Below are 26,381 nucleotides of genomic sequence, written 5' to 3'. Positions count from 1 at the left end.
AAAGAGACCTAATTTCTTCTTTTTATAAGGACACCCATCAGATTGGATTGGGGTCCACCCTAATGACTTCATTCTACCTTAACTTCCTCTTTAAAGGCCCGACCTCCAAACACAGGCACATTCTGAGATATTGGGGATTCACCGAATTCAACATATGGCTTTTGTGGGGCACAATTCAGCCCATATCACTTCGCCCTCTGCCTTGGATCCCAATCTGACGACTGTCACCTTCTTTCTTCATGGGTCTGTGCACTCTTTGGAGAGCTTCTGAATGCCTTTCTGTCTGTTCAGAATTGCCAGCTGGTTGACAGATGACTGGACTTGCAAGGGCAAGGTCCCAGGCCATCAGTGACTGAGAGAGGAAAATCCCAGAAGCCACAGAGACCCCTGCAGGCCAAGCAGCTCATGTATATTATGGCCACTTTACCTGGCAACAAATTAAACTCCTGAGCAAGTGGCAGGGGCCTTCCCTTCTAAGGGGAAGTTGGCTGGAGGGCCCACAGCCAGGGAACTTTCTGTATGCATGGAAAGAGGAGGCTAGCCCTGAGAGGTCAATGTCAGACACCCAGAAAGGTCTCTAAATAGGTCCCCATGAACGGACGCCTGAAATTGATTTATCTCCTTCTGGGGCAAATCTTTTCATGACCTTTGACCTCAGCTTTTAACTTGTAACATGAGCGACTTGATCTAGATCTAACAGTAAGACTTAAAAGAAGGCTTTGAAAAGATAAAAATAAAAATAAAAGAAGGGTTAGGGTCGCAGCTCCAATCCAACTAACTGTGTGACTTTGGTCAAGTCACTTAACTTCTCTGCAACTTAGTCCCATCTCATAAATAAAGAGTAGAATCAGGTAATCTCTAATGCAGTGCCAGCTTTGAAATTCTCTTTTAAAAAAAAAAAAAAATTGTCAAGCGATGATAAACTTACAGAAAAGTAGGAAGTGCAGTTATATAATAAAACCTTTTCCTTCCCGATCATTTGAGAGTCCGCTGCTGCCCAGATTCTCCACCAGCGTGTGTTTCCACAAAGACCTTCTCCTTTACAACCACAACACAACCATCGGTGTCAGGAGGTGACCCTGACACACCCTCATCCTCATCCTCAGACCCCATGAAGTTTTACCAATTGACCCAATAAGGTCTTTCATGGCAAAAGGATCCATTCAGAAGGACGTGCTGCCTTGAGCTGTCACTTCTCTTTAGTTTTCTTTAGTCTGGGACAATTCCTCCGTTTTTCTCTGATACGTGTGTAGATTATGGTCCAATTGTTTCAATGCCAGGCCCCCTCCACGAGGGCACCTCGCTTGGACTCCGACTTGTCACACTGCTCGTCCTGCTACATGGACGCCCTGTTGCCCCATCCAGGCTCTGACTCTCACTCCGGGCCACCCCTCCTTGAGGAGGTCCTCCTCACCCAGCTTGGGCTCCAACAGCCCTTGCCGAGCCACCTCCCCCTTGCATACAGCCTCCTGGTTTCTCTCATGCAGCCCTGAAACGCCATGGCTCTCCTGACCCCGAACTGAGGACACAATAGGTGCTCCACCTCATGTCATGGCTTTAGGACTGAATTGTTCTGGGTGAAAGGGAAGGGAAAGGAAAACATGGGAAGGAAAGGGAAGGGAGGGAAGGGAAGGAAGGGAAAAGAAGGGAAGGGAAGAGAAGGGAGGAGAGGGGAGGGGAGGGAAGGAAGGGAAAGGAAGGGAAGGGAGGGAAGGGAAGGAAGGGAAAAGAAGGGAAGGGAAGAGAAGGGAGGAGAGGGGAGGGGAGGGAAGGGAGGGAAAGGAAGGGAAGGGAGGGAAGGGAAGGAAGGGAAAAGAAGGGAAGGGAAGAGAGGGGAGGGGAGGGAAGGAAGGGAAAAGAAGGGAAGGGAAGAGAAGGGAGGAGAGGGGAGGGGAGGGAAGGAAGGGAAAGGAAGGGAAGGGAGGGAAGGGAAGGAAGGGAAAAGAAGGGAAGGGAAGAGAGGGGAGGGGAGGGAAGGAAGGGAAAGGAAGGGAAGGGAAGGGAAGGGAGGAGTGGGGAGGGGAGGGAAAGGAAGGGAAGGGAAGTGATAGCTTAAGACTTTACTCCTGAGCGAGTCCCCTGAGTGTGGCTGCCTGCGGAGTGGGAGTCAATAGGAGGAAGACAAGGACCAGGAGGCCCCAGGATTCAGGGAGAGGCAGCTGTGATGTTAAGAAGACAGAAACAAGGAAGCTGAGGGCGCTGAGACAGGTTTTGCACATTCAGTGGTTTGGAAAGATCAGGTGTGAGGTCCACTTTTGGGGTCCACAAAAAGAACCCCACAAAAGCAGGATAGGGATGGGCTCACTTTGGGGGGCTGTCTGGTGCGTACGGCTGTCTGGTGGCCCCCAGGAGCAGCACCCCGTGTCTGTGCAAGACAGTTACAGGGAAGCCCATTAACTGAGCATGGGACTTTGTGTTCCCAGGCAAAGCTGTGCAAAGCTGAGAAGGCCTGCTCCGAGGTGGTGAGCTTCCTGTCATTTGCGGCATTCAAGTTAAATAACTAGTGAGGTTTATATAGAGAACTTTAAGGGGACTCAAGTCTGGGCCAGGAAGAGGGTGGGGAGAGGAGAGAGAACTCACTGAGGGCCGATCCCAACCTGAAGTTTTGTCATTCAGCTTTGCCCCATGACAGGGGTTTGGGTCGACTGGATGTTACCTGTGTGTGCCAGGCTTTGCTCATCACTTCAGCTATGTCATTGCACCCTGGCATTGGCCTCATGTCGTCTACGTGACAATGCTCCCCATTTTACAGGCATGGAACCTGGGGCACAGGTGCTCGTGTTCTTGGGGCGAAGCCCTGAGTCTTGGCCAGTGCGTTTCTGGACCTGACCCGTAGCTCAGGACCACTGCCCTCAAGGCCGACTCAGGCCAGGGGAGCCCAGGCCTTGCCTGTGGTGACACTGAGATCTGGCTCTGCTCTCCAGACCCAAAGGGAAGCTGCCTTCCCTCTCTGTGTCTGTGCCCACAGCTGCTCACACAGCATCTGAGCCTCCGGGTGATCTGGGGACAGTGCTTTGGAAGGTGGGCCACAGGGAGGGGTGGCCCGTTCACACGTGCCAGCACAGAGAGATGAGCAGGGACCAAAGATAGAAAATGCTTCTTACTGGGCCTCTTCTGATGTAAACACGCAGAATTCAGAATGAAATAGGCACTTGGCATTGCAGAGCAATAGCGCTCAACGAAGCTCTTCTGGGGCCCGGGGCTTTTAGGAATTTTGTGAGATTCTTATTGCTCAAACAACAAATAAATGCTTAAGTCTGTAGAGTCTCAATTCAAATGATGACCCAAGAGTCACAGTGAAGGCTTCATTCCCAGCCAATCCAGATTCTAACACGACCTTCCTATTCTTCAGAAAGCCTAGGCTTGGTGGCCGGGCACTCTCTATTTCTTGGTGATTGAAGTTTGGATCTTTCAGGGAAATACTTCTCAAAGTGTGAAACATAGACAGAGCACTGCTGGTCTGCAAACGGCTTGTTCCTGGTCCGTGAAGAGCTACTAAGTACAGACATGGAGAGTAAATGCTTAGAAGCCGTTAGACCGGAACGATTGAACAGAATAATTTTATATGGGTTGACTCTAATAACATAAGGTCTGGCCTGCATTTTATATGCTCATTTTTTGTTGTTGTTCGTTGTTCTAATAATTCAATTGTATTATGTTGTATGAAAGTATTATTTTGCAATGTTAGAAATTTAAAACAACAAAAAGCTCTGGGTTTTTTTGTGTTTTTTTTTTTTTTATCCCCACAGAGGGTCTAAGAGGTATGTGGGGACAGAGCCCCAAAATCAGTTTCCAGGCTCTCAGCCTCACATAGAAAGGTGCTGGCTCAGGTAGTAAATGGCTGTCGACTGTGATCAAATGGCCAGCAGCTGTGGCTAGTTGGCCGTCAGCTGTAACCAGTGAGCCACTGGGCACTAATATAACTGCCGTGGCTAGGCTAGCAAAACAAAAGGGGGGAGCTAGCAAGAAGGTGGTGGCTGAATCTGCAAGCGGCACAGTGAGGGTTGAGAATTGTGTTGCTCCTGGTTCCTGTGTCTCCAACCCAGCCGCCAGCAACAGTATAGTGGTGTGACTCCCCTACCTATGGCTCCGTGGGTGTTCCTTTTTGGCCTCACCATGTCCTGCGTTCTTATGTGGGGAGTGGGAGCAGAGACCCCGCATGACACCCTGCATGACACATGGCGTAGTCGGCAGGATGCCCTGCACTACAAGGTATTAGTCCACGGTCCGCCCTGCTCATTACCGCTGAGTCTGCAGAGCACACGGTCAGTTTCATGGTCCTCGATGCCCCGTTACAGCAGAGCCACAGGTTCAAGGGCTTGGTGAGGAGGAGGGTGCCCTTCATTCACTGCCTGGCTCTGTGTCAGGCACTACGCTGGGCTCCGGCTGTGCTACCCCTTAGCTCATGGCCACAGCTGACCTTCCTGGAGCTGCAGTGCTCTCCTGGGACTTGTGGACCAACCACAGAATAAGGATGCCTGAGTTCAAACCCAGCTTCGCCACAAAGTAGCTGGGTGACCTTGCGCAAGTCCCTTCTCTCTTTGGGTTTCAGGTTTCTCATGTGTAAAATGAAAAGATTTTTATTTCAAGGGCCCTTCCAGTTCTTCCATTTTATGACTCCAACATTGGCTCTAGGAACCACTGAGGTGCCCGTTTTAAAACCACGAAATCAAGGCCCAATCTCTAAACAAGTTCTCATAGCACATTGAAGACAATTTCTTAATCTAGACACAGAAGAGTCACTGACATCCAACACACGTATTTTCTTATACCTCTATAAGGTTTAATTTAATACAAGCTGCACATATCTGAAGTGTAGACCGGGGTGTTTTGAGATACACATTCACCTGTGAAACTGCCATCTCAACCAAAATATAGAAAATTTCCATGACTCCCAAAGGGTATCTTCAAATCCACTTTCCCCTTTCCTTCTGGACCCCAGGCAACAACTTATCTGCTTCCTGTTACTATAGATGACTTTGCGTTTTCTAGAATTTCATATTAGTAGAATCACACAGTATACATGGTTTTGGTCTGACTTGTTTTCACTCAGCATAATGATTTTGAGATTTATCCATGTTGTTACGTGTATCGACAGTTCACTCCTTTTTATAGCTGAACTGTATTCCACTGTATGGATGTACCACTACTTTTTTATCCACTCAATAATTGATGATCAACATTTGGGTTGTTTTCAGCTTTTGCTATTACAAATACAGCTACTGTAAACATTCATATGGAAAGTCTTTATGTGACCATGTGCTTTCATTTCTCTTGGGTAAATATATATATTTGAATGGCTGAGTCCTAAGGCATATGTTAAACGTTTTAAGAAATTATCAAACTGTTTTCTTAGTGAGTTCTACAATTTTACAATTCCATCAGCCTTGTATGAGAAGTTCAGTTTCTCTATATCCCTGTCAACACGTGGCACTGCCAGTCTTCATTTCTAGATGTTCTAGTACACGCATAGTCATACCTCATTGTGGTTTTCGTTTACATTTCTCTGAGGACTAATGAAGTTGAGTATCTTTCCATGTGCTTACTGATCGTTCGTAAATCTTTTCTTGCAACGTGTCTGTTAAATATTTTCCTCATTTTTAAATTAACCGAGTTGCAAGAATTCTGTATATATTCTGGGTAAAGTCCTTTGTTTGACATATGTGTCGCAAATATTTTCTCCCAGTTCCAACATGTGGTCTTCAGTTTTGCGACTGAACACAATTTCAAGTTTCACAGCCATTATAAGGTCATCCATGAGCCTGAGTCCCAGCCATGGGCCCAGGTGAAGAACTATGGTTACAGGCCTGGCTGGTTTCTCATGTGTAAAATGAAACAGGCCCAGTGAAGATAGAGTACTTCTTGTGAGAAAGTGTGTATAGTTTCAGATCAATTGAGTTTTAGGAGAAGACAGTAAAAATAAATGAAAATGTTCAACAGAAAAAGGGTAAATGAGATTCCCACTGTCCCTACATGCTATCCAGAGAAACTACAGCCGAGGAAGCAGGGTTGGTGGAATCGTTAAGGGAGACCCAGGTGACTCCGTTGAGAGTAATGCAAATCAATTTGCTACAGCTGGGAGACATTCCTGGTTGAAGGGGTCCTCTAACCAAGAGTCTACAGAGGACACGGAAAGAACAAGAGATTCAGAACTGAAGAATGAGGGAGGGAATACCCGGCCCCCTCCCCCTCCACCAGAGAGAGGGAGAAGAGGAGAATTGGAGGAGTCACGGGAGGCTGAATATTCTTCTTGGTTTTTGTGAAGTTAGTCGGAGAGATGTGTGCAAAAGTGGATGTGGAGAAAATGAAAGAATCTCAAGTGATACGCCTAAGAGCAGGCAGGTAGACACTTGGGGAGGAGAAAAGTGTGGGGGAGGGAGTTTGCCAACAGAAGAGGCAGGAATGTCGAGGAAGAGCAGGCTAGCTGGAAATGGGAAGAGGAGGAAGGATGAATGGGAGCAGCTGCTGTGAAATGCACGTTCTGGAAACGAGCTGCCACTAGAGGATTTGTGGCAAGTTTTGATGTGTGTATCCGATGTTTTCTCTTTTTCATCTCCCCTTCAAGAAATTTCCAGTAAAGACTTCCAGGACATCTCAAAGCTTTTGGAGTCAGATTTGTGTTTATTCCGAATGCAACAGCACGCTGAGGCTGGCCTCACAGCCCTTCTGTTTTATTCAGGTTACACAAAGCTTCAAGGGTGAGTCGCGCTTGGTTCCGTGCAGAGAGACCTTGCACGTCTTGTTCCTTGTTTGGGAAGTGTTGGCACTTCATATGTTCTCAAAATCGATGGTTGCATGTTATTGTAAAAAGACTGTAGCTATGTACTGTGCATTGCCTGTGGGATAAGTGTAGGGGAACTGACCACCTCTACAGAAGGCATTAAGCAGTTGGTCTCCAGGTTAAATGCCGGCTCCTCATCTTCATTTTTTCTTCTCCATGTGACCAACCCCTTTTTTATGTGGATAAGTGTAGCTTCTCATGCTCCACAGGTTTGTGTATACACTCATGACCCTGTTCATCCCAACAAACCTACCAAACAATTCCCATGGTTTACCATGCTCTGAGAGGTGGTTGCAGACTGCAAATAAATGACTTAAGTCCCGGACACTTCTGGAGTGCCATAGGAATTGCAGTATTTTAGCAACATACGCGTACTACAATGAGCAGGAAGTTCACTGCTCTGAAGAACACTGTGTGGGGATTACGGTGAGGTGGAGAAGGGAGGTGCTTCCTTGGCAACTTGCCTGACTTCTTCATTTCTCAAATGTGTCTCCCCTAACCCTAGTCTTGGTTAAATCTGCCATGGAACTCCGGGCTTTCCCTCAGTGAGATTTGTCCCTCTGTCATTTCCTATCCAGAGCTGGCTTCCCTACCACAATGCAAAGCTCCAGGAAAGCATTCACTAGGCCTACGTTAATGGTAGTGATGCCTGTACCTAGGAACACTGTAGCTGCTTAATAAACGTGTGTTGATTGAATGGTGTATTGACTGATAAGCCAATCAGAGTGGAAGAGCTCCCGAGACGAATGAGGACCCTCCGTCCCTGTCCCATTGCTCCTCCAGGATCCAAGACGGGGTTTCCCACCTGCTAAATAGCTGAGGTGCTGCCTCGACATTCTGTGCAAAGGTGAAATCATGGGTTTTTACTCTGTAAGGGGCTCTTAGAGTTTCTCTAGAGATTCCTTCTACCAAGGAGGACACAAAATTTGAGATTTGACCAATTCCTCAGAGAGTAAGTAAAAACTGAGGCGCTGTACCCAGGTGTTAGACCCAGGGCCTGGCGTCCTGGCCTTGGAGAACGCCCAGAGGCAGAGCAGCTCACTGGGGCAGTCCTCTGTCTCTAGGACCAGATGATCCGGATGTGAACACCAGCCCTACCCCCTCATAGATGTGTGACCTAGGACAAGTCACTTCCTCTTTGGGCCTTAGTCTCCTCAATGTGTAAACAAGGCATGATAATAATAAACAATAAAAAACAAGGCATGATAACTTCATAGGTTACTCTGAGGATTGATGGGGATCTTAACTCACCTAAAAGTATTTAGAAGAGTGCCTGGCATGTGGGAAGCATTATGTAAATGCTAGCCATTATTAACAAAGAGGATTGCACCTTAGTTCTTATGCCTGCTCAGAGCCACTCAATCGCGTGGCTGGAGGGGACCGAATCTGAGACATTTCTGACTTTAGCAGCAAATGAGGGGTTGAATTAGAACTCAGGGGCTCATGGGGTGCTCTAGGGCTTCATCGTGTTTGTCGCCCCCCCAATCCTGGTTTTTAGCACTATTTACTCTGAGTGAATGCCTTCCATTCTCTGAGCCTCAGTTTCTTCATCTGGACAAAGGAAGTGGTCATCTCTGCCCTGCTACCTCCAAAGGTGACAGGGATGAGTGACAGGGTGCTCGTGAAGAACAAACGGCTTCACAATTATTTTCCAAATGAGTGAGTTGTCAGGGGGAAATGCCAACAGAGTTTTGAGTTGGAAATGCTCATTCTGTAAGGAATCGCCAAGAATCTGCTTCTTAGGAAACCAGGTGACCTCGAATGGCAAGCCAACAGTTCATTTCATTGGCTCCATCTGTACCCACAGTGGGCACTGCCAGCGGTGGTGGCAGAGCGCCCGGGCCGGTTGACACTGCCACTCAGCAGCCAGGAAAAGGCGGTGACATCTGTGTGGGGGTGGAAGCGGATGCGACATTTATAGTTGGAAAACAATATGCATTTGTCAGGGTTTTGCTCTTTCTTTTCTAAATTCAGAACATTTAGGGAGAGAACAAGAGGGAGGAATACTGATTTCCTCTCCAGGAAAAAATGATGGCTGGCAGGAGCTGGCAGGAAACATGGACACTTCCTCTCCCCATCCGCCCTACCCATCCCATCTCTAGCTCTTCCCTGGCTGCTGCCTGCTCTTTCTCTCTCTCCCTCCTCCCTGTCCCACTTCCTGTGCCCGTACTCCCTCTCACTCTTTCCCTTCCCTCACTCCCTGACCAAAACCAAGATGCTGCCTGAGTTCAAGAGTCCATCAGGTCTTGGAAGGAGCTATTCCCCACTGGGTGTAATGGAATCTCTGGGAGGAGAGAGGTGCAGACCTCAATATGGGTCATTTGTGAGACCTGGGAGTAGGGTGGGTGTTCCCAGGGGGCCCAATGGCCACATCTGTGTGTGAGGAGGCATTTTTCACAGAAATAGGAAAAACAATCCTAAAATTTGTATGGAACCAGAAAAGACCCAAAGAGCTAAAACAAACTTGAACAAGAACAAAGCTGAACGCATCACAGTTCCTGACGTCAAGCTGTACTACAAGGCTATAGTAATCAAAACAGTATGGCACTGGCATAAAAATGGACACAGAGACCAATGGAATAGAAGAGAGAGTTCCAAAATAAACCCACACATATGTATATAGGCAACTATTTTTCAACAAAAGTGCCAAGAATATACAATGGAGAAAGGATAGTCTCTTCTATAAATGGTGTTAGGAACACTGGATATCCACATGCAAAAGAATGAAGTTGGACCCTTATACCAGACACAAAAATCAACTCAAAATGGATTAAAAACTGAAACATTAGATCTGATACTGTAAAACTAGAAGAATACATGGGGGAAAAGTTAAAATAAACAAGTGGGGCTACATGAAACTAAAAGGGCTCTATACAGCAAAAGAGACAATTATCAAAACGAAAAGGCAACCTACAGAATGGGAGAAAATATTTGTAAATATTCCCTGATAAGGGATTAATATATAAGGAACTCATATAACTCAACAGTAAAAAACCAAATAACCCAATTTAAAAATGAAACTGAAGAGACATTTTTCCAAAGAAGACATACAAATGACCAACAGGTATATGAAAAGTTGTTCAACTAATCATCTAATCATCAGGGAAATGCAAATCAAAACCACAATGAGATATCACTTCATACTTGTTAGGACGGCTATTATCAGAAAGTTAAAAGATAAGTGCTGGTGAGGATGTGGAGAAGAGGGAACCCTTGTGCACTGTTGAAAGGAATGTAATTTGGTGCGGCCATTACAGAAAATAGTATGAAGGCTCTTTAGCAAATTAAAAATAGTACTACCACATGATCCAGCAATCCCACTTCTGAGTATATAGCCAAAGGAAATAAAATCATTATCTCAAAGAGATATCTGCACTCTCATGTTTGTTGCAGTGTTATTCACAATAACCAAGATATGGAAACAACCTAAGTGTCTATTGACAGATGCATGAATAAAAAAAATGTTATACATACAGAGGGTGCCCAAAAAAGTATACACGTTTTAAGAAAGGAAAAAACTATATTAAAATTATGCTGATGGTAATCACTTTGAGCACCTCTTGTAATTGCAGAAGTCAAACATGTCAAATGTGACTTATATCCATCTTTTGTTTTCAGTATATATCGAGTATTACAATTCTAATACAGATTTTTCCTTACTTAAAATGTGTATTCATTTTTTTGGCACCCTCTGTGTGTGTGTGTGTGTGTGTGTGTGTGTGTGTATCAGCCTTTAAAAAGATATGGTATTTAGCCTTATAAGAGAAGGAAATCTTGCCATATGCAACAACATGGGTGAACCTGGAGGACATTATGTTAAGTGAAATAAGACAGACACAGACAAATATCACATGATGTCAGATACATGGAAAATCTAAAAAAATAAATAAATAAAAGATGAACTCACACTAACAGAGAGTAGAATGGTAGTTACCAGAGTCTGGGGGAGTGGGGGAAAAGGAGAGATATTGATCAAGGGGTGCAAACTTTCAGTTATGAGATGAATAAGTTCTGGAGATCTAATGTATAGCATGGTGACTATGGTTAACAATGGTGTGGTATATTGTATGATTAAAATTTGCTAAGAGAGTAGATCTCAAGTGTTCTTACCACACACACACAAAAGGTAACTATAGGAGGTGATGCATATGTTAATTTGGATAGTTTGATTCTAGCAATCGTTTCACAATATACACATATATCACAATATCACAACATACACCTTAAACATATACAATTTTTATTTGCCCAAATAAATAAAAATTTGTAAAAAGTGTACAGGCTTGAGGCTGGTACCCTTTGTATCAGTTAGAACTCTTCCAATTGCAAGACATACGTGGACACCAAACTTTAAAAAATAATAATTTCATTGGCTCATAATTAAAAATCTGTGCTTCTTTTTAGCATCTTGCAGTGCCAGAAAGTAAGAAAGTGCTTAACACACACACACACACATTCACACACACACACACACACACACACACACAGACACACACACACACTGGTAGGAGTATGTCAAAAGGGCACAGGGGCCAACAGAGAGCTCCCAATGATGACAGCTGGAAAATTTGAGCAATTAAAAAAAAAGAGAGAGATAGTTTTGGATTATAGCCCATAGTAAATAATAAATATCCACAAGTACATACTGATATATGTAAATGATTGAATAAAGTGATAAATGGGAGACAAGAGACAAATATCTCGTGCAGAAGAATTCCTAATAAATGTACTCTGTCCTAAAAGAGGTGGCGCATAACTCCACTCCAGAAGCATGGACTGTACATTGTGACTTCCTTCCAAAGAGCGCAGGATGGAAAGGTGGGACACGAAGAGTGATGTCACAGTGGAGAAATCTGACTAATACTGCCTCGGCCAGGTGATCAAAGCGAACATCAACCGCCATAGGACAGTGTGATAATATGTACTCTTGATATGATGATTAAAATAGCACTTAACCTCTGTGACCTTCCTCCCCCCAACCGGTAACTCCAATCCGATCATGAGAAAAAGATCAAATTCCAATGGAGTGGCATTCAGCTATAGACCTGATTAGCACTTCCAAACATGGTCAAGTGCCTCAAAAACAAGGAAAGTCTGAGACACTTGTCCGAACCAAGATGCACAAAATTACTGTAACAGCTCACGCTTTATTCTTAAATACAAAATAGTAACATCAGCAGGTATCCACTGGGACATGGGTTCCCAAACTTTCTCAGTTTGTGGGCCTATAGTGTCTTAGTAATTTATTTCACAGTCCTCTTAGGCCAAAAGAAATGCCTAACGACTGCATTTATTAAGTAGTTAGGTCCAAATAAGTTAATAGTAGCAGTCTGCTCAACGTCCGACAGATGTTGCTGTTTCCCTCTCTGTCCAACAGATGTCTCTGTGTTTCCACAGTGTCTCCAAGAGTTTGTGGTAGTGCCCTGGGGCACTCAGCACACAGGCTAGGAATTGCAGCTCTAGGTGTTAAAACTCTGACGGGACACACACGATAATCACACGGCATGACGAATCACAGGTGATTCACTGGATAATGTTTAAACTCACAGTTTCTGTGTCATGATAAAGTGTCGCATTCGTTAGTTAAATGGGAACTGTCTGCATTGCCCCCACCTCATTATCACGGCAGCCAGATCATAACGTGGTTCCCACCATAATACCCCTCACTCCACGGGCCCGGGAACCAATGTGGGGATTCTGCCAGCTGCTTAGTACGCCTATTCCAGTGATACATTCTGCAACTGGGGGGAAGAAAACCACGGGATGAATTTGGGGACCCACTGGGCTCACTGTGAGATGGACTTGAGCTAAAACACTACACTGAACACCTGACTTCCAAAAGTCTTCCCCTCTCCCCCGACGGGTGGGGCACAGGGGTCCCCTGGAATCAGTGTCCCTGCAGAGCCAGTGTGCAGGAGTGCCTGAAGGTTCTGAGTATTTCCTCTTCCCTAATGCGCAGTTACCCTGCTGAAAGGCCGTAGGTCCCTTTGGGGAAGGCTGGGAGAGAGACAAACAGTATACATATTTGGTAGTGCACGGGAGTCCCTCCTGAAGGGGACCCAGCCTCCCTTTCATTCAAGGGGTCCTGGGTATGTCGCTTGGCTCAAGTCTGAGGATTGATTGAGGGGCCATAGCTCTATTTTCATGATTCAGATTAGACTTTGTTCACTTGACCTAGAGCTTTTCTGTTTATACAGAACAGGTAAGAATTTAGTGGGTTCCCTATCCATTTCCGTTCTAGGAACAACGCGATCAGCTAGCTGACAGCCAAAGTCTGCCTGTCACACTGTTCTGTTCGCTGCTTTGACTCCACTGTCCATTCAGGAACCACGCCCACCTGCCCTTTGGCAGTTGAGTGCCACCACTTGGTCCTGCCCCTCACCCAGGATCCAATTACCCCATTGCATTTAGGTTTCCCAGTTCAGTGACTGCAATTCCCACTGTGAGGTCTGGCCTACAGAGAAGAGCGATCACAGCACCCTGCAAAGACGCCAGGGCTCCCCTCACAAATCTACTTCTCACCGTAAGGTGAAAGGCGTGTGCTCTGCACCTTCCCAGTGTGGGTGAGTAGGTCTCAAATGACAAATCCACTCTAATATTCCAATCTTCCTAAGCCATTAATCCCTTCCTCTACATTAAAGTGAGGCAGGTCCAACATTTCTAACTCACTCTCTGTGGGTCTCCTTTTGGCCCATGTTAGGTGGCCCAGCCAACCAACCAACCAAACTGTTAGAGCTTTTCCTAACTCTAGGAACCGTAGATACAGATGCAACATTAAATGCAATGTTAGATGCAAAAATCCCTGCTTCGTGAGCCCATGTCAGCGTGCTCCAACTGTATGTTCCTTCCAGGATTATCCCAGTCGTAATATCCATTCCCACACATGTTACCTCGATTTCTATCTGTACAAATTAGAAAACTCAAGTAGTACTTTCAGCGTGCAGTGCTTTCCTCCTGGGTTACACTTTGTACCTCACCTTTAGAGGCCTGCTGGCACTTGAGTCTAGTTATGTGTCTAGAAGCTGAGAAGGCCATGGGGGTGGGTCTTGAGGGTCAGCCTTGTCTTGCTTGGCAGCTGCCTAAGGGGAAGCCATTACCCTTTCCCAGGCCATGCAGGGTGGAGACACTGCTGCCACTGGCAAAGAAAACTCCTCAGAATTTAGAGGCTCAACGTCCCTCAACGCGTTCTCACACACGACCATCCCAGCTTTCAGGATCTCATTCGTTTGCCATCTATGCCTTCACTTTAACGGTAGACACCCCGTGAAGCTGGGAGTGCAAGTCTGTAATTCAGCCAGTCACAGGATGAGATTGTGAGTTTGAGTTTTAGCCATCTCAGCCCTGTGGCTACAGGAGATAAGGGTCTCCTTCAGGGCAGACGTAAATGCTTTCAGGGCCTTAGGCATCACAAGAGTTAGACCACAGACTTTTGCTGGAATTCCCAGGAACGAGGCTATCTCTTTCTACTGGGTCTGTTAAGCTGGTAGGATCCAAACTGGAGGTACTGGTGGTCATCACGGCCACCCCTTGGAAGCTGTTTTTGAGACAGTCCCTGTCAAAATCTGTTGAGCTCCTAGATTCAGCCATGACTGAAGCCAACATACCACTCCTGGTTTTTGCTGTTATGTACATCGACAAACCTTTTTGGCTTTGGATGGTTTGAGTTCAGTAACTCGCCTGTAATGGAAAGAGTCCTGACTAACGCAGGGTCCCAGAGGCCAGTCCCCGAACAAGGGCTCCAGCCTGCCTGACTTTCTGGTCCTCCTTTCTGTTATCAGCCTCAGTTTCTAGCGCTTAGCTCTAATCTGGAGTCAGCCTCTGCTGGTGGCACGTTCTCACAACCCTCCTTGGTTGAGGAATAGCGTTTGTTTTATTATCGGTAGAAAATGGCCTAGAACAGCATGTAGGACAGAAGGCAGAGCAGGAGCCAGAATTTGGGGCTGCTTGGCTCCAGGGATTCTGAGGCCTGGGATCTTATTAGTTTCTTTTGGAGAGGAGTTCTCATCTTCTTGGCGTTATAGGGCCTTCCCTCTAATTCAGTCACCTTCTTGATCCAGAGGCTGTAATTTTCTAACAAGGTGTATATGCCTGGAGTGTTCTTCTTTCCACAGCTCCTTCCCCAGCTGATGATGCCCACCTGGTACCACTTCTTGTCAGACTCTGTGGTGCAGACGAGAGGCCCTCCGCTGTCACCCTGGGGCAGAGAACATAGTTCAGTAGCAAGTCCCATTCTAAACTGTCCATTTGAGGCAGGGAGAGGACGCATGGACCTGCCCTACGCCAGGCTGCCAAAGGAAATCGGTCATTGCTGTCCAATGCCCGCCCCTATGCCAGGTCCGTGGGAGGAGTGTGCTGCTGTCAGGCTGGTTCTGGGACTTGTGGGGTGTCCAGGATGGGCAGTGGATGGGACAGGACTGAAGAGAGAGCAGGAGGAAGAAGGGCTGGGCGAAAAAATACTCCATCAGCAAAACAGTGAGACGGGACCTGGCAGACGGAGTAAACGTTGCAGAGGCTACGAGAAGAGTGGGGACTAGTTTTATGGGTCTAATCAAACCAGAAGCTCTGTAAAGGGCGTAAAGGGAAGGAGTGAAAACAGACATGAGAAGCGCTGTTGGGGTCATGGATATGAATGGGGTCTCCTTTGATGGTCTTCCAGAGGCATGAGGGAGAATCATATTCCTTTCTAATTCTTTGGTGTGGGTGTTTGCAGGAGGCAAATGAGCTAAACTTTGCTGAATGTGTGGTCCCTCCCGGGTGGCATCATGGCATCACGTGGTTCTATGACCCACATGGTTATTTATACAGAAAATATGATCCAAGTCCCTACCGTGTACCACACATATACATGGCTTCCCTCCATCCATTTAATACAGGGACATTGAGGCTTAAGGAGGAGGAAGGGTTTGCTCAGCGTTACATAGTAGCTCGGCCAGAGTTGGAACCAGGACTTCTGATGCCAAAGCACACGTTCTTTCCACCTTGCTACTCACGTCTCACGGAAGGAGCTGCATGACTATAGTCATTCAAATAGTCTTCTTTAGTGGAGAGACGGCCTCCCTTTCCACGATCATAAACAGGTGACTAGAATGAAGGAATCTTATAATGGACTCTAACAGGGGAGGCGGAGGATTACGGGGCACTGTGTTAAGCCCTTGACTTATTTTTCTCATCAACCTCACCACCTCTCATCTCCGTTGACGTAAGTATTTTGGTTCTCATTTTATAATTAGAAAATTGAAGGTCAGAAGTGGTTTTATCCCTCCCACTTAACAAATGTTCATAGAGGAAGAACTAATTGTCAGGAATTTGGGATACATGACCTTATGGTCTAGTGGAGGAGATAAAAATGAAAACAAATAGGACCCACTGTGTTTGGTGGGGCAGGAGAAGAATGAAGAAGATATGGAGGCAGTGCAGCGGGAGACGAATTGATTCTGTTGAGGGAAAGTTCTGTCCGAATAGACTTCAGAGCATTTCATGTGGAGGGTGAATAGGAATTTAACAGAAAGAGAGTGTGTGGGATCTATTGGAGAGGAGTGGGACAGAAGTTAGAGGGACTAATTAAGAGAAGGTGAAAATGATGAGGATCTGAAACAGGGCATGAGAAGGTCAGAGAGGCAGGGATGGATTGAAACCCACATGATCTGGTGACTGATGACACTGGACATGGATGTGTGAAGACTAGTTCCAAGGTCACAGGGTATGGTTAACAAAGATAAAAAGCAGGGGAAGATAATGAATAAATTGTGTTCAAGTGGAGTTTGGGTGGACTGTGCAAAGCATCACCAAGCAAAGGATTAAACAGTACAGAATTAACAGAGAAATCGGAACTCAAGGACACCCAGTAAGTGTCTATGGGCCAAAACCAAAATACCCTTTCCAGTACGAAACGTTGCCTCTAACACTTAGCCGCTCTGTCTTGTGGGCTTGTGCTTTTCTTTGTGCTAGGTCTGTTTCAAAGTCATGGGGCAAGAACCTCATCAACAGGGTTTCTACTCAAATAGCTTGTTCCAATTTCTACGCAACCAGCTTGTTCCATAAATGCTGTTTTTAATAATTTTCTTCAATTTTATGAAGGCATGAATGTTATAATAAAAATTTTTGTTAATACATTTCCTTGATTGTTATTTACTTACATAACAAGGAGAGAACTGTCCTTGGGCAAATAACTTTTATAAGTTATTAAAATGTCATTAAAATGGAGATAATACCAACTACTTCCCAAGATTGTTGACAGTGAAATTTTAAAACAATCTATCAATCACTCAGCACAGAGTAAATGCTATGTAGTAAATGATCCAGAAATGTATTAGTATTATTATTTGACACTTACGTATTACAAGCATTACTTGTATATTTAGGAAACAGAGACCCTTCATGGACTGCTGGGACCCAGAGGGACATCTATAAATAAATAAATGTCCTTCCATGCATAAAGTCTTTACCGTTGTTTCCTCTTCCTCTGGGAAAGAAAGGATTGCCTAAAAGAAGGGTCTGGCTTCAGCCAGCCAGCACCTGGGACAGATGACAGCCCACCCGAGGGGGACTTTCTTTCAAGGACTAAGGCTGGCAGCTGGGGAACCTGCCTGGTTAGAGCCGCCCAGCATCACAGCTGTGAGATAATTACACCATGTGCTCACGCTTGTCCTTTTTGGGATAGAAGCACATGACCTGGTTTCCAGCCTGGACCCACCACTACCTGGACGAAGAAGGGGAAATCACTGAAATTCTCATGTGTCTAAGCAGGGAGAGTGAGACCTGCCCAGTCAATGTTCCAGGGCAGTGGCGAGAACATTACTGATGGTGTGGGAAAGAGCTATGAAGGTGGCATACCGCTTTGGATCCATTCAGATAGTGAAGGAAATGATTGGTGACTAAAATACCTGTGCTTTCTCATCTGTGAAACAGAGTTTTGATTAAATATTTTCTATATTCCTTGTCAGCTCTAAAAGTCTAAGATTCTATGAAATGAAATAAGATGTTTGTGCAAGCGTCATGAGTGATACGTTCAAAGTAACACCCTGGAAAGTAGCCAGGGCAGTGCAATCACTGCATGATATTATAATGGTGGACATATGTCATTCCACATATGTCCAAACCCATAGGATGCACACCACCAAGAGTGACCCTAATGTAAACTGTGGGCTCTGGGGGACAATGACGTGTCAGTGTGGGTTCATCAGTCACCACACATGTGCCCCCCCTTCGGGATGTTGGTAGTGGAGGAGGTTATGAATGCGTGGGGACAGAGGCCACGTGGGAAATATCTCTACTCTCCTCTCACTTTTTCTGTAAACCTAAAACTGCCTTAAAAAAATAAAGTCTTATATACCACACAAACAAATGAAGAAACAAAAACTCATAGACACAGACAGTAGTTTATGGTGACCAGATGGTAAGGGCGGAGGGGATGATAGATGAGGGTAAAAAGGATCAAATATATGGTGATGAAAGAGAACTGACTCTGGGTAGGGAACATACAATGTGATATATAGATGATGTGTTACAGTATTGTACACCTGAAACCTATGTAACTTTACTAACCGTTGTCACCCCAATAAACTAGAAAGAAAGAAAGAGAAAGAGAGAAAGAAAGAGAGAAAGAAAAAGAAAGGAAGGAAGGAAGGAAGGAAGGAAGGAAGGAAGGAAGGAAGGAAGGAAGGAAGGAAGGAAGGAAGGAAGGAAGGAAGGAAGGAAGGAAGGAAGAAGAAAGAAAGAAAGAAAGAAAGAAAGAAAGAAAGAAAGAAAGAAAGAAAGAAAGAAAGAAAGAAAGAAAGAAAGAAAGAAAGAAAGAAGAAAGAAAGAAAGAAAGAAAGAAAGAAACAAAGAAACAAAGAAGCTTAAAAAAAGCAGCTTGGGTCTAAACCCAGGTCAGCTTGGTAGCCCCAGAAGCAGACTGTCCGACAGCCCAGCGATCAGCCAGCGCATAACCTCCTCTCCACCTGCAGACTCCCCGCCTTCAGGACCCCTCTCAGATGTCCCCTCCATGAGGGCTCATTTGCAGGCAGATAGGTGCTGGCTTCCTTGGAAAGTTCACCTATTTGATTAACATTTGCTGAGCCTTTTTCCCATGCCACGCACTGCACTAGGCACTGGGAATTCACACATGAATAAGACACCTTTTCTGTTGTTGCTGAGGAGACAGTTGGGAAAGCAGCGTGGTTCACTGCGGCGGCCCGGGCTCCAGGGGGAGTTCGTCATTCAGAGAAGTATCGTGTCACTTCTTGGGATATGTTTGATTTTGTAGTTTGCTTGACTATGCCACTTAAAAAATTATTTTTTTAAATCAAATGCTTTTTATCCCCATAGTATAATCTTAGGACATTACAAAGAAGAAAAGAGCTGGGAAAAGTAAATCCAAAATCCAATTGTTTTTCATTTTAACATTTACTTTTAATTAGTATTTTAAGCATCGCATAATCTTACTGCCATTATTTTGAACATATTTAAATGTTTTTTGTTATAAAATGATGATTTCCCTTAATTATGTGACTCCATGCTTTTTTAAAGTCAGCTAAATTTAAAGATGTGATTTTACTTGTAAGGGCCATTATTTTTAAACCTTAAGGGACCCTGGTTTATCTGTTTTTAGGTGATGCTAATATTGTGTAATTTCTGAAAAATTTCCTTGCCTGGATCACTGTCAGCTTATTGTTGACAACAGACAGCTTTCTAAATAGACAGCGAAGCTTTCCACTTCACAACATTTTTAAAAAGGGCTTACAACAATAACAGCATATTTATTTATAGCACTCTTAAGGAATAGATGATTAATTTTAGAAGCTTTCATTAAAGTATATTTTGATAGGGGAGGGATTGAAGCAAAATTCCTAGATTCCAGATGGGAGGTCCAGCCACTGAAGCAAAGAAAGGGTACAGATAATGTCAGCAAAGATGACACTATTATTTTAAATTTTGCCACAGTTGTCTTTGGCCATTTGGATATGGGATGGTGTTGAATCAAAGAGACTGAAAGGAGAGGTGGGAGTACGGGTGGGGCCTGATTCTAACATTCTTGGGTGAGCAATAGGAGTGGCAGTTTGGGATAACAGTGAGTTCTGCTCACCTCTCCAGAGTCATCGTGTGTTCCCTTTGGCTTCTGAAGTATTGGGAGTCCCCTGAACACGTGATGCTGTTTCAAGCCTCTACGATTTTTCCCAGGTTCTCCTCTGGAATGCTCGCTCTCTCCAATCACATTGTCTATTAAATGGTGTCTCCCCTTGTCTATTGATACTGGAGCGCTTTGTCTCCTGTTCCCTAGGAGACAAAGGGAACCAGTTCAAAACCATTGTGAACTGGTTGTTCCCTAGGTCTGTGGCATGGCTATGATCTGAGATCTTCCTTTAACTGCTTCCTAAAGTTTGGAAAGCTTTGTCTTCTCTGTTTTTCATTTTTGATATAATTGTAGATTAAATGCGGTGGTAAGAAATGATACAGAGAGATTCCATGTACCCCTTTCACGTTTCCGCCAACAATAGCATCTTGCAAAACGATAGTACAATAGTACAACTAGGATATCCATGGAGATACAGTCAGGATACAGAACATTCCCGTCTCCACAGGGACCCCTCCTGCTGCCCTTTTTATGTTACATCCACTTCCTGCGCACCCCACCCCTTCTTGACCCCTGTGGCAACCACTAACCATTTCTAAATTTTTTTTTTTAATTTCAAGAATGTTATGTAAGTAGAATTATACAGTGTGGGGCCTTTGAGAATTGACTTGTTTCACACAGCATTGAGTCTGGAGATCCATCCACATTGTTGCATTACCAATAGTTGTTTCTTGTCATAGCTGAGTGGTTTGGATGTACCATACTTTATTGAACCATCCACATCTTGAAGGACATTTGTTTCCAGTTTGGAGCTATTATAAATAAAGTTGCCACACACACACTGCTGTACAGGTTTTTGTGTGAACACCAGCCTTCATTTCTTTGGAATAAATGCCTCCAAGTTGCATTTGCTGTGTTGTATGGCAAGAACACGTTCATTTTTTTCAGGAAACTGGAATACTGTTTTACAGAGTGATTTGACTATTTTAAAGTCCCACCAGCAATATATGAGTGATCCAGTTTCTTTGTATTCTTGTCAGCCTTTGGTTTTGTCACTACTTTTTTTTTTAATTTTGGCCATTTTGAGAGGTATGCAGTGATCTCATTGGGGTTCATTTGTTTAATGGTGGATGACGTTGAACATCTTTCCATGTTCTTATTTGCCATCTGTATATCGTCTTTAGTAAAATGTCTGTTCATGTCTTTTGCCCATTTTCTAATTTGATAGTTTGTTTTTCTGCTGTTGAATTTGAGAGTTCTTTATACTCATATATTCAAACTATAATTCTTTTGTTGGATATTATTTCCCATTCTGTAGCTTGTCTTTTCATCCTCTTAATCAAGTCTTTTGTAGAGCAAAAGTTTTTAATTTTGATGAGGTCTGGTTTATCAATTTTTCCTTTTCTGAGTTGTGTTTTTGGTGTCAATCTATGTCCAAAAGATTTTCTACATTTTTTTCCTAAAAGTTTTCATAAGTTTATAGTTAAGTGTATGATTCATTTTGAATGGTCTTAATTGAACTTAATCTAGGAATTAATAATTCTCAATTTTTGTAAAAAAAGGATTCTTTACTCAGATTGTAGCTTTGTTTCTCCTCATCCTATGCTTATCAATAAATCGAATCCATATATGTTAGTGCAACTGTTGTAGTTATGACAGGTCCTGTCTTGAGAATTGTCCTAAGTATTAGGTTACCAGAGTCTGGCTCTTATCTAAATCTTCTGTTTTACAGACCTCTTATAAAACTGGAGTGGAGGAAAGAGAATACCAACGCTTTACCATTGGATTGGGGTGGAAGTCCAGATTCCCCACTCAGGCCAGCGATGACACCATCTGTATCATGATGGCTGGGGCAGGAGTGCTCAGGTACCTCTGGGTGGGGTGAAAGGCCTGCTCCTCGGGGGGGCTACACTGCCACTGAGCGGGGGCAGAATGGCTCATGACAACTAGATGGAGGTCAAAGTCCTGGCTGTCCACTTAGCCTCCTCTGACACCACCACGGCAGGCAGCAGAAGGGGGCAAGTTGAGGTTGTTCACTTGACCTTGGTTGATGGGGTAGGAGGACTGTGGGATCTTTCCTGGTGTTTGGCTGGAATAAAATATTTATTGGTAAAAAGTTTCTGCCTTGCTAGGTTGCCATTTTCCTGGTCCAAAGAGAGAGAAAGCTTTCTTGTTTCGTTTGGTTTGGTTTTTCTCTGTGCCGATTGGCATTTCTGAGTTGCAGGGTTCTCTAGAATCCAGTCTGGGTTATATCAGAAGCCAAAAGAAAACCCAAGGAACCCACTGCTCTCTCACTCCTTAAATATTAGGATATCCTGTCAGTCTCTCTTCTTCTCTCCACCTTCAGAGCCTTTATTTTTGTTTTATAATATACGGTCCACTGCTTTTAGCTGTACTGAATGGAAGGGATGGGGAGAAATATGCCTACTCCATCTTGTCCATAACAGAAATCCTAATTTAATTGTCTGTTTTGCTATATTTTCAGTGGTCGATATTGTGAGGAAAACACACGGTTCCAGTGACATTGATTCTGTCTCTCGTTTTGGTCTTCACGGTACTCACCACATGGGGGACTCCTTTTAAACCTGGTGCCATTGCTGCTGGAGTCCACTCTTCCTCAGAGCCCTTTCTCCATTCTCTGCTCCATCCATGCCCCTAACCCCTATCCAAGCAACTCCCTCCCAAGGCCTCATCTCATCGTCTACCAGGGAAAAATACAATTTCCTAACATTAAACAGTGACGGATAATTCTGTGGATAAATACTCTCCCCTTCCACGAGACAGCCTTCCATCACTCTACTGAATATTTAACGTCTGCGTTTATAGTTTTACACCAATGACCAGATCCCCTGTCTAGCTGATAAGGACGACTCAGTGGGCTCATCAGGGGATCCCTCCCAAGAGGAAGAGAGCATCTTTGAGCTTTAAAGATAAAGTCCATCACCATCCTCAGAGCCAGAGGAAGCTAATTTCTGAGTAGTGCTTTTCTATATTTTCTAGCATCAATCAAACAGTGATCTTCTTTTTTGATTTTTGCGTTCATTTTATTAAAGAGAAGCTAAGATACCACACTTTGGTTCAATGAAACACACATGCATCACCCAATATATTACAGTTGTTTACCCACCTATCTGCCCAGGAGCTTGTGGGCTCCCTTAGGTGAGAAACCATGTCTCATTCATGCTTATCCCCAGGGCTTACTATGCTCAAAAAACATTGCTAAATGAATGAATTAAAATGTTTCCCTGTATGGATTTCAAATCCTCCTTGGATTTTTGTTTTTTAGAAGTCTTAGTAATGGAAAAAGTCTAGTGTACTTGGAGAAGACCTTCAATATTCATGCAAGGTTGCTGCATGCTGACTCCCAGGCATGTGCTGATATTCAAGGACCTGACAATGAGTACTCCCCAATCCGTGTCCTTGTTCCCATAACCAAACCCTGATCCCCACACATTTTCCAGACTCTTGTTGTTCATTCCCAGTGGAGAGAGGATACCCTTGTATCAGCAGCCCTGGGGGGATAGGGACCTATAGGGTGAGGGTGGGGATATCCCTTGGTTACCTGGCACGCATCGTAGCTCTCATTCTCATATCCAGCACACAGCATATTTTTGGTAAGTTTTGGAAACAGCTTGGAACATTTCTCCCAATCCATGAGGATCATTGGCACTTTCATCAGATCTGTTTTCATCGAGTTTCTGTCGTCTGGCCCCAGAGAAAGCACATTAGAAAAGTCACTGGACAGCAGTCCCAGTGCTGATGCTGCAACTGACCGTCTCCCCGATGACGCTGAGCATCCTTGCGTCCCACCAGCCCCCCTCCACCTTCTTTCCCATCCTCACAGCCCCTCACACTCTACTTCCTTCCAGTAATCCCACACAGTTTACGCACTCCACCCTCCCAGGTTTCCCCAAACGATTCTCCACCTCCTTGAATCATTCCTCTCATTCAAAATCATATTCCTGCTTCCAAGAAGACTCCCAGCTTGACTCCAGCCAGACCTACAGACTGGACTTCTTGGAACTGGCTAGTGATCATTCCTCGGCCTAATCCTGCCTCTGCATCGTATCTGCCAATCACCACTTTCAATTAGGAGAGAATGGCGGTTCCCTAACACAAGGCTGCTGGGAGTGGGTTGCACTCCCAGTGAAAACGCTTCCAGGTCCTCTAGGTAAGGATAGGTTGGCTGCAAGTCTTTACAGGGGATTTGCCACGGCCCTTTCCAGACAGCTTCCAGGAATTTGTCTGAATTTCTCTCCATCTAATTAACTCTGACCACACAAAGATTTCAAAATTCTTCTCCTTACTGAGTATTTTAAATCTGGTAGACCTCCTCCTCCACTTCTAACTTTTGAGTAGTGCCTGGCACCCAGAATCAATGTTACACCACATACTGTCCAGCTACGAAACTCCTGAAATACCTCCCATTTTCCAGACCCCAGCTCATTGCAAAGCATCCCTATGGACCTGGAGTCTCTTTCAGGCCTGAGACAGTGCTGTGCTATGCCCATCCCCTCCCCTACCCATTGGCTCTTGGTTTTGTTGAGTTTTCATTGGGGACAGTCCAAGGTTTTATTAAGATTTTTTTTTTGTTTTTTTTGGGGGGGTGTTCTTTCATAATCCCTTTCTGCCCTCGTACAGTTTCTTTTATTTTGGCCAAGTAACAATGTAACAACAGGTAACAAGTAACAGCAGATTAATTTCTGAGGGTGGCTGGGCAACATTCCAGGGCCATCAAACATCTAAGCCAGGGCAGGCATCCCGAATGCCTGTAGGAACTTGGTGGGAAGCATGTGTGAATCAATGTGTGATTCAACGTGTGAATCAAGGGAGATGTGAAAGAATGGAGAGTAGCGGGGCCCCTGACAAACTGGAGAGTTTAAATTCAATTAAACAAACAAGACTTTTCGGTACTGGCTGCAGGCTTGGGGACTGGCTCAGACCTGGCATCTCAGCTTGGGGCCTTGGAGAATTGCCTCTTTGGCCCTCGGAAGAGGCTGAGATTGGGCCTTTGTGAGCCTCTGCTGTGCAGGGATTTGTTCCAGTGCAAGTCCTTTCCTCATCCCTCCTTCCTCTCCCCTGTCCACTCTCCTCCCTTCTTCTTTAGATTGAGTGGCCCATCCTCAGACGCCTGGGATGTGGCTCCTCCCCCAGCAGGCCTCAGGAGATGCTGAGCAGTCACGTACCGGTTTTGGTCTGCCCCCATCCTGCCACCCAGCACTCGCGCCATGTAGCAGGGCTGGCCTTCCGAGGCATGCAGATGGGTTCCTTCAGGCCGCTGAACGTGATGCGTGAATTCAACAGCAGCAACGCGATGTCATTGTCCATGCTAGGCTTTTTAAAGTCCTTGTGAATAATGATGCTGGAGACGCCCTTTATGTCCAGGGATGGGCTCTGCAAGTTGCCGGTTCCCAGCACGACACTCAGGTCTGTAGGACTGGCAGCACAGAGCCAGAGACGGGAAGGTGGGAGGGGAAGGAAAGTCACAAAGCACCCAGTGCTTAAAAAAACCTACATCCTATATAGTGCTAGAGGCCTTTAGGACTTGTCCTACTGAGGCTGTTGCTCGGGAGATGTGAGAATTTGAGAAGGGTCAAGAAGGAGTGTGAAAGAGCCGGTGTGGCAGGCCACAGCTCCACCGCTGCCCCAGTACAATCCCAGAGATGTGAACGAGATACTTACTCCTGCCTCCTGGTGCAAAGGCTGCTCCAAAGAGCCCACAGATAAAATAAAAGAATATAATAAAATAAATAAAATAAAAATAAAAACAACACACAACAGCCGGCACAAATCAAACTAGCCCTCAGATAAGTATGGTATTGTTACATTGATGTGTCTGTCAGCAACTTCGAGACCCTGGGACAGAATTTAATCTAGACTTGCCACTGATTAAGCAGAAAAAAATCCTCAGTAATAATTCAGAAACTCCCTTCAGACAGAATAGTTGGGAACTTTCCAACAGTCAGTCTTTAAGGATCCCCCGGGATCAGGTATGGCTAGGTTCCTTGGCTATGGCATGATGAAACTTCCCCCAGGTATTTGATTAGCCCTTTAACTTTAGTCTGTGAATCTTCAAATGTCCTTGAGGGGGTGTAGCAATTGTAGCAGAAAGCACAGCACTGGACCCCGGATTGAAATCCTGTTTCTGTCTACGAGCCGAGCTGTGTACCTTGGGTCACTCACCCATCCTCATTGGACCTTAGTTGCCTTCTCTATAAAATAAGGCTGTTCATTCTGCCTGCCTCTGGCGATTGTTGTAAGATTGAATGAGTTAAAAGGGACTTATTCATTCTATGTGTCTCAGGGTTGTGGCAGGATTAAAGAAGTTAACGCAGGTAGTTTTTTAGAAGGTCACTGGCACATGATTAGCCACGAGTAAATGCTAGATTTTCCACCAGTCGGCTGGAGCACAGAGAAAACTGTACAAGAAGCAGGGAAGTAGGGTGGCCCAGAAATCCAGACTTCCAGAATTAGGAAAATGTCCTCTTAAAAGGACTTCACTGACCGAGGAAAGGTAAACGGACCAAGCGCTTTGGCCCCACCAGG

The 26,381-nt window shown here is 44.9% G+C and overlaps 1 protein-coding gene across 1 annotated transcript; it reads right to left on the bottom strand.

Annotated features, from left to right (window-relative positions):
* Positions 1-14,672: 14,672 nt before the first annotated feature.
* On the bottom strand, positions 14,673-26,022 carry PRSS55 (serine protease 55). The gene is made up of 4 exons (XM_033135411.1): positions 26,019-26,022; positions 25,022-25,264; positions 23,398-23,540; positions 14,673-14,975 (listed from the first exon to the last, which is right to left on the bottom strand). The coding sequence occupies exons 1-4, from the start codon at positions 26,020-26,022 to the stop codon at positions 14,673-14,675; spliced, it is 693 nt and encodes a 230-aa protein (XP_032991302.1).
* Between the last annotated feature and the right edge of the window lie 359 nt (positions 26,023-26,381).

The sequence above is a fragment of the Rhinolophus ferrumequinum genome, chromosome 18, assembly GCF_004115265.2.
Source record: "Rhinolophus ferrumequinum isolate MPI-CBG mRhiFer1 chromosome 18, mRhiFer1_v1.p, whole genome shotgun sequence".
Lineage (NCBI taxonomy): Eukaryota > Metazoa > Chordata > Mammalia > Chiroptera > Rhinolophidae > Rhinolophus > Rhinolophus ferrumequinum.
Note: the sequence above shows the minus strand (reverse complement) of the source record. Positions and strands in the feature narration are given on the sequence as shown.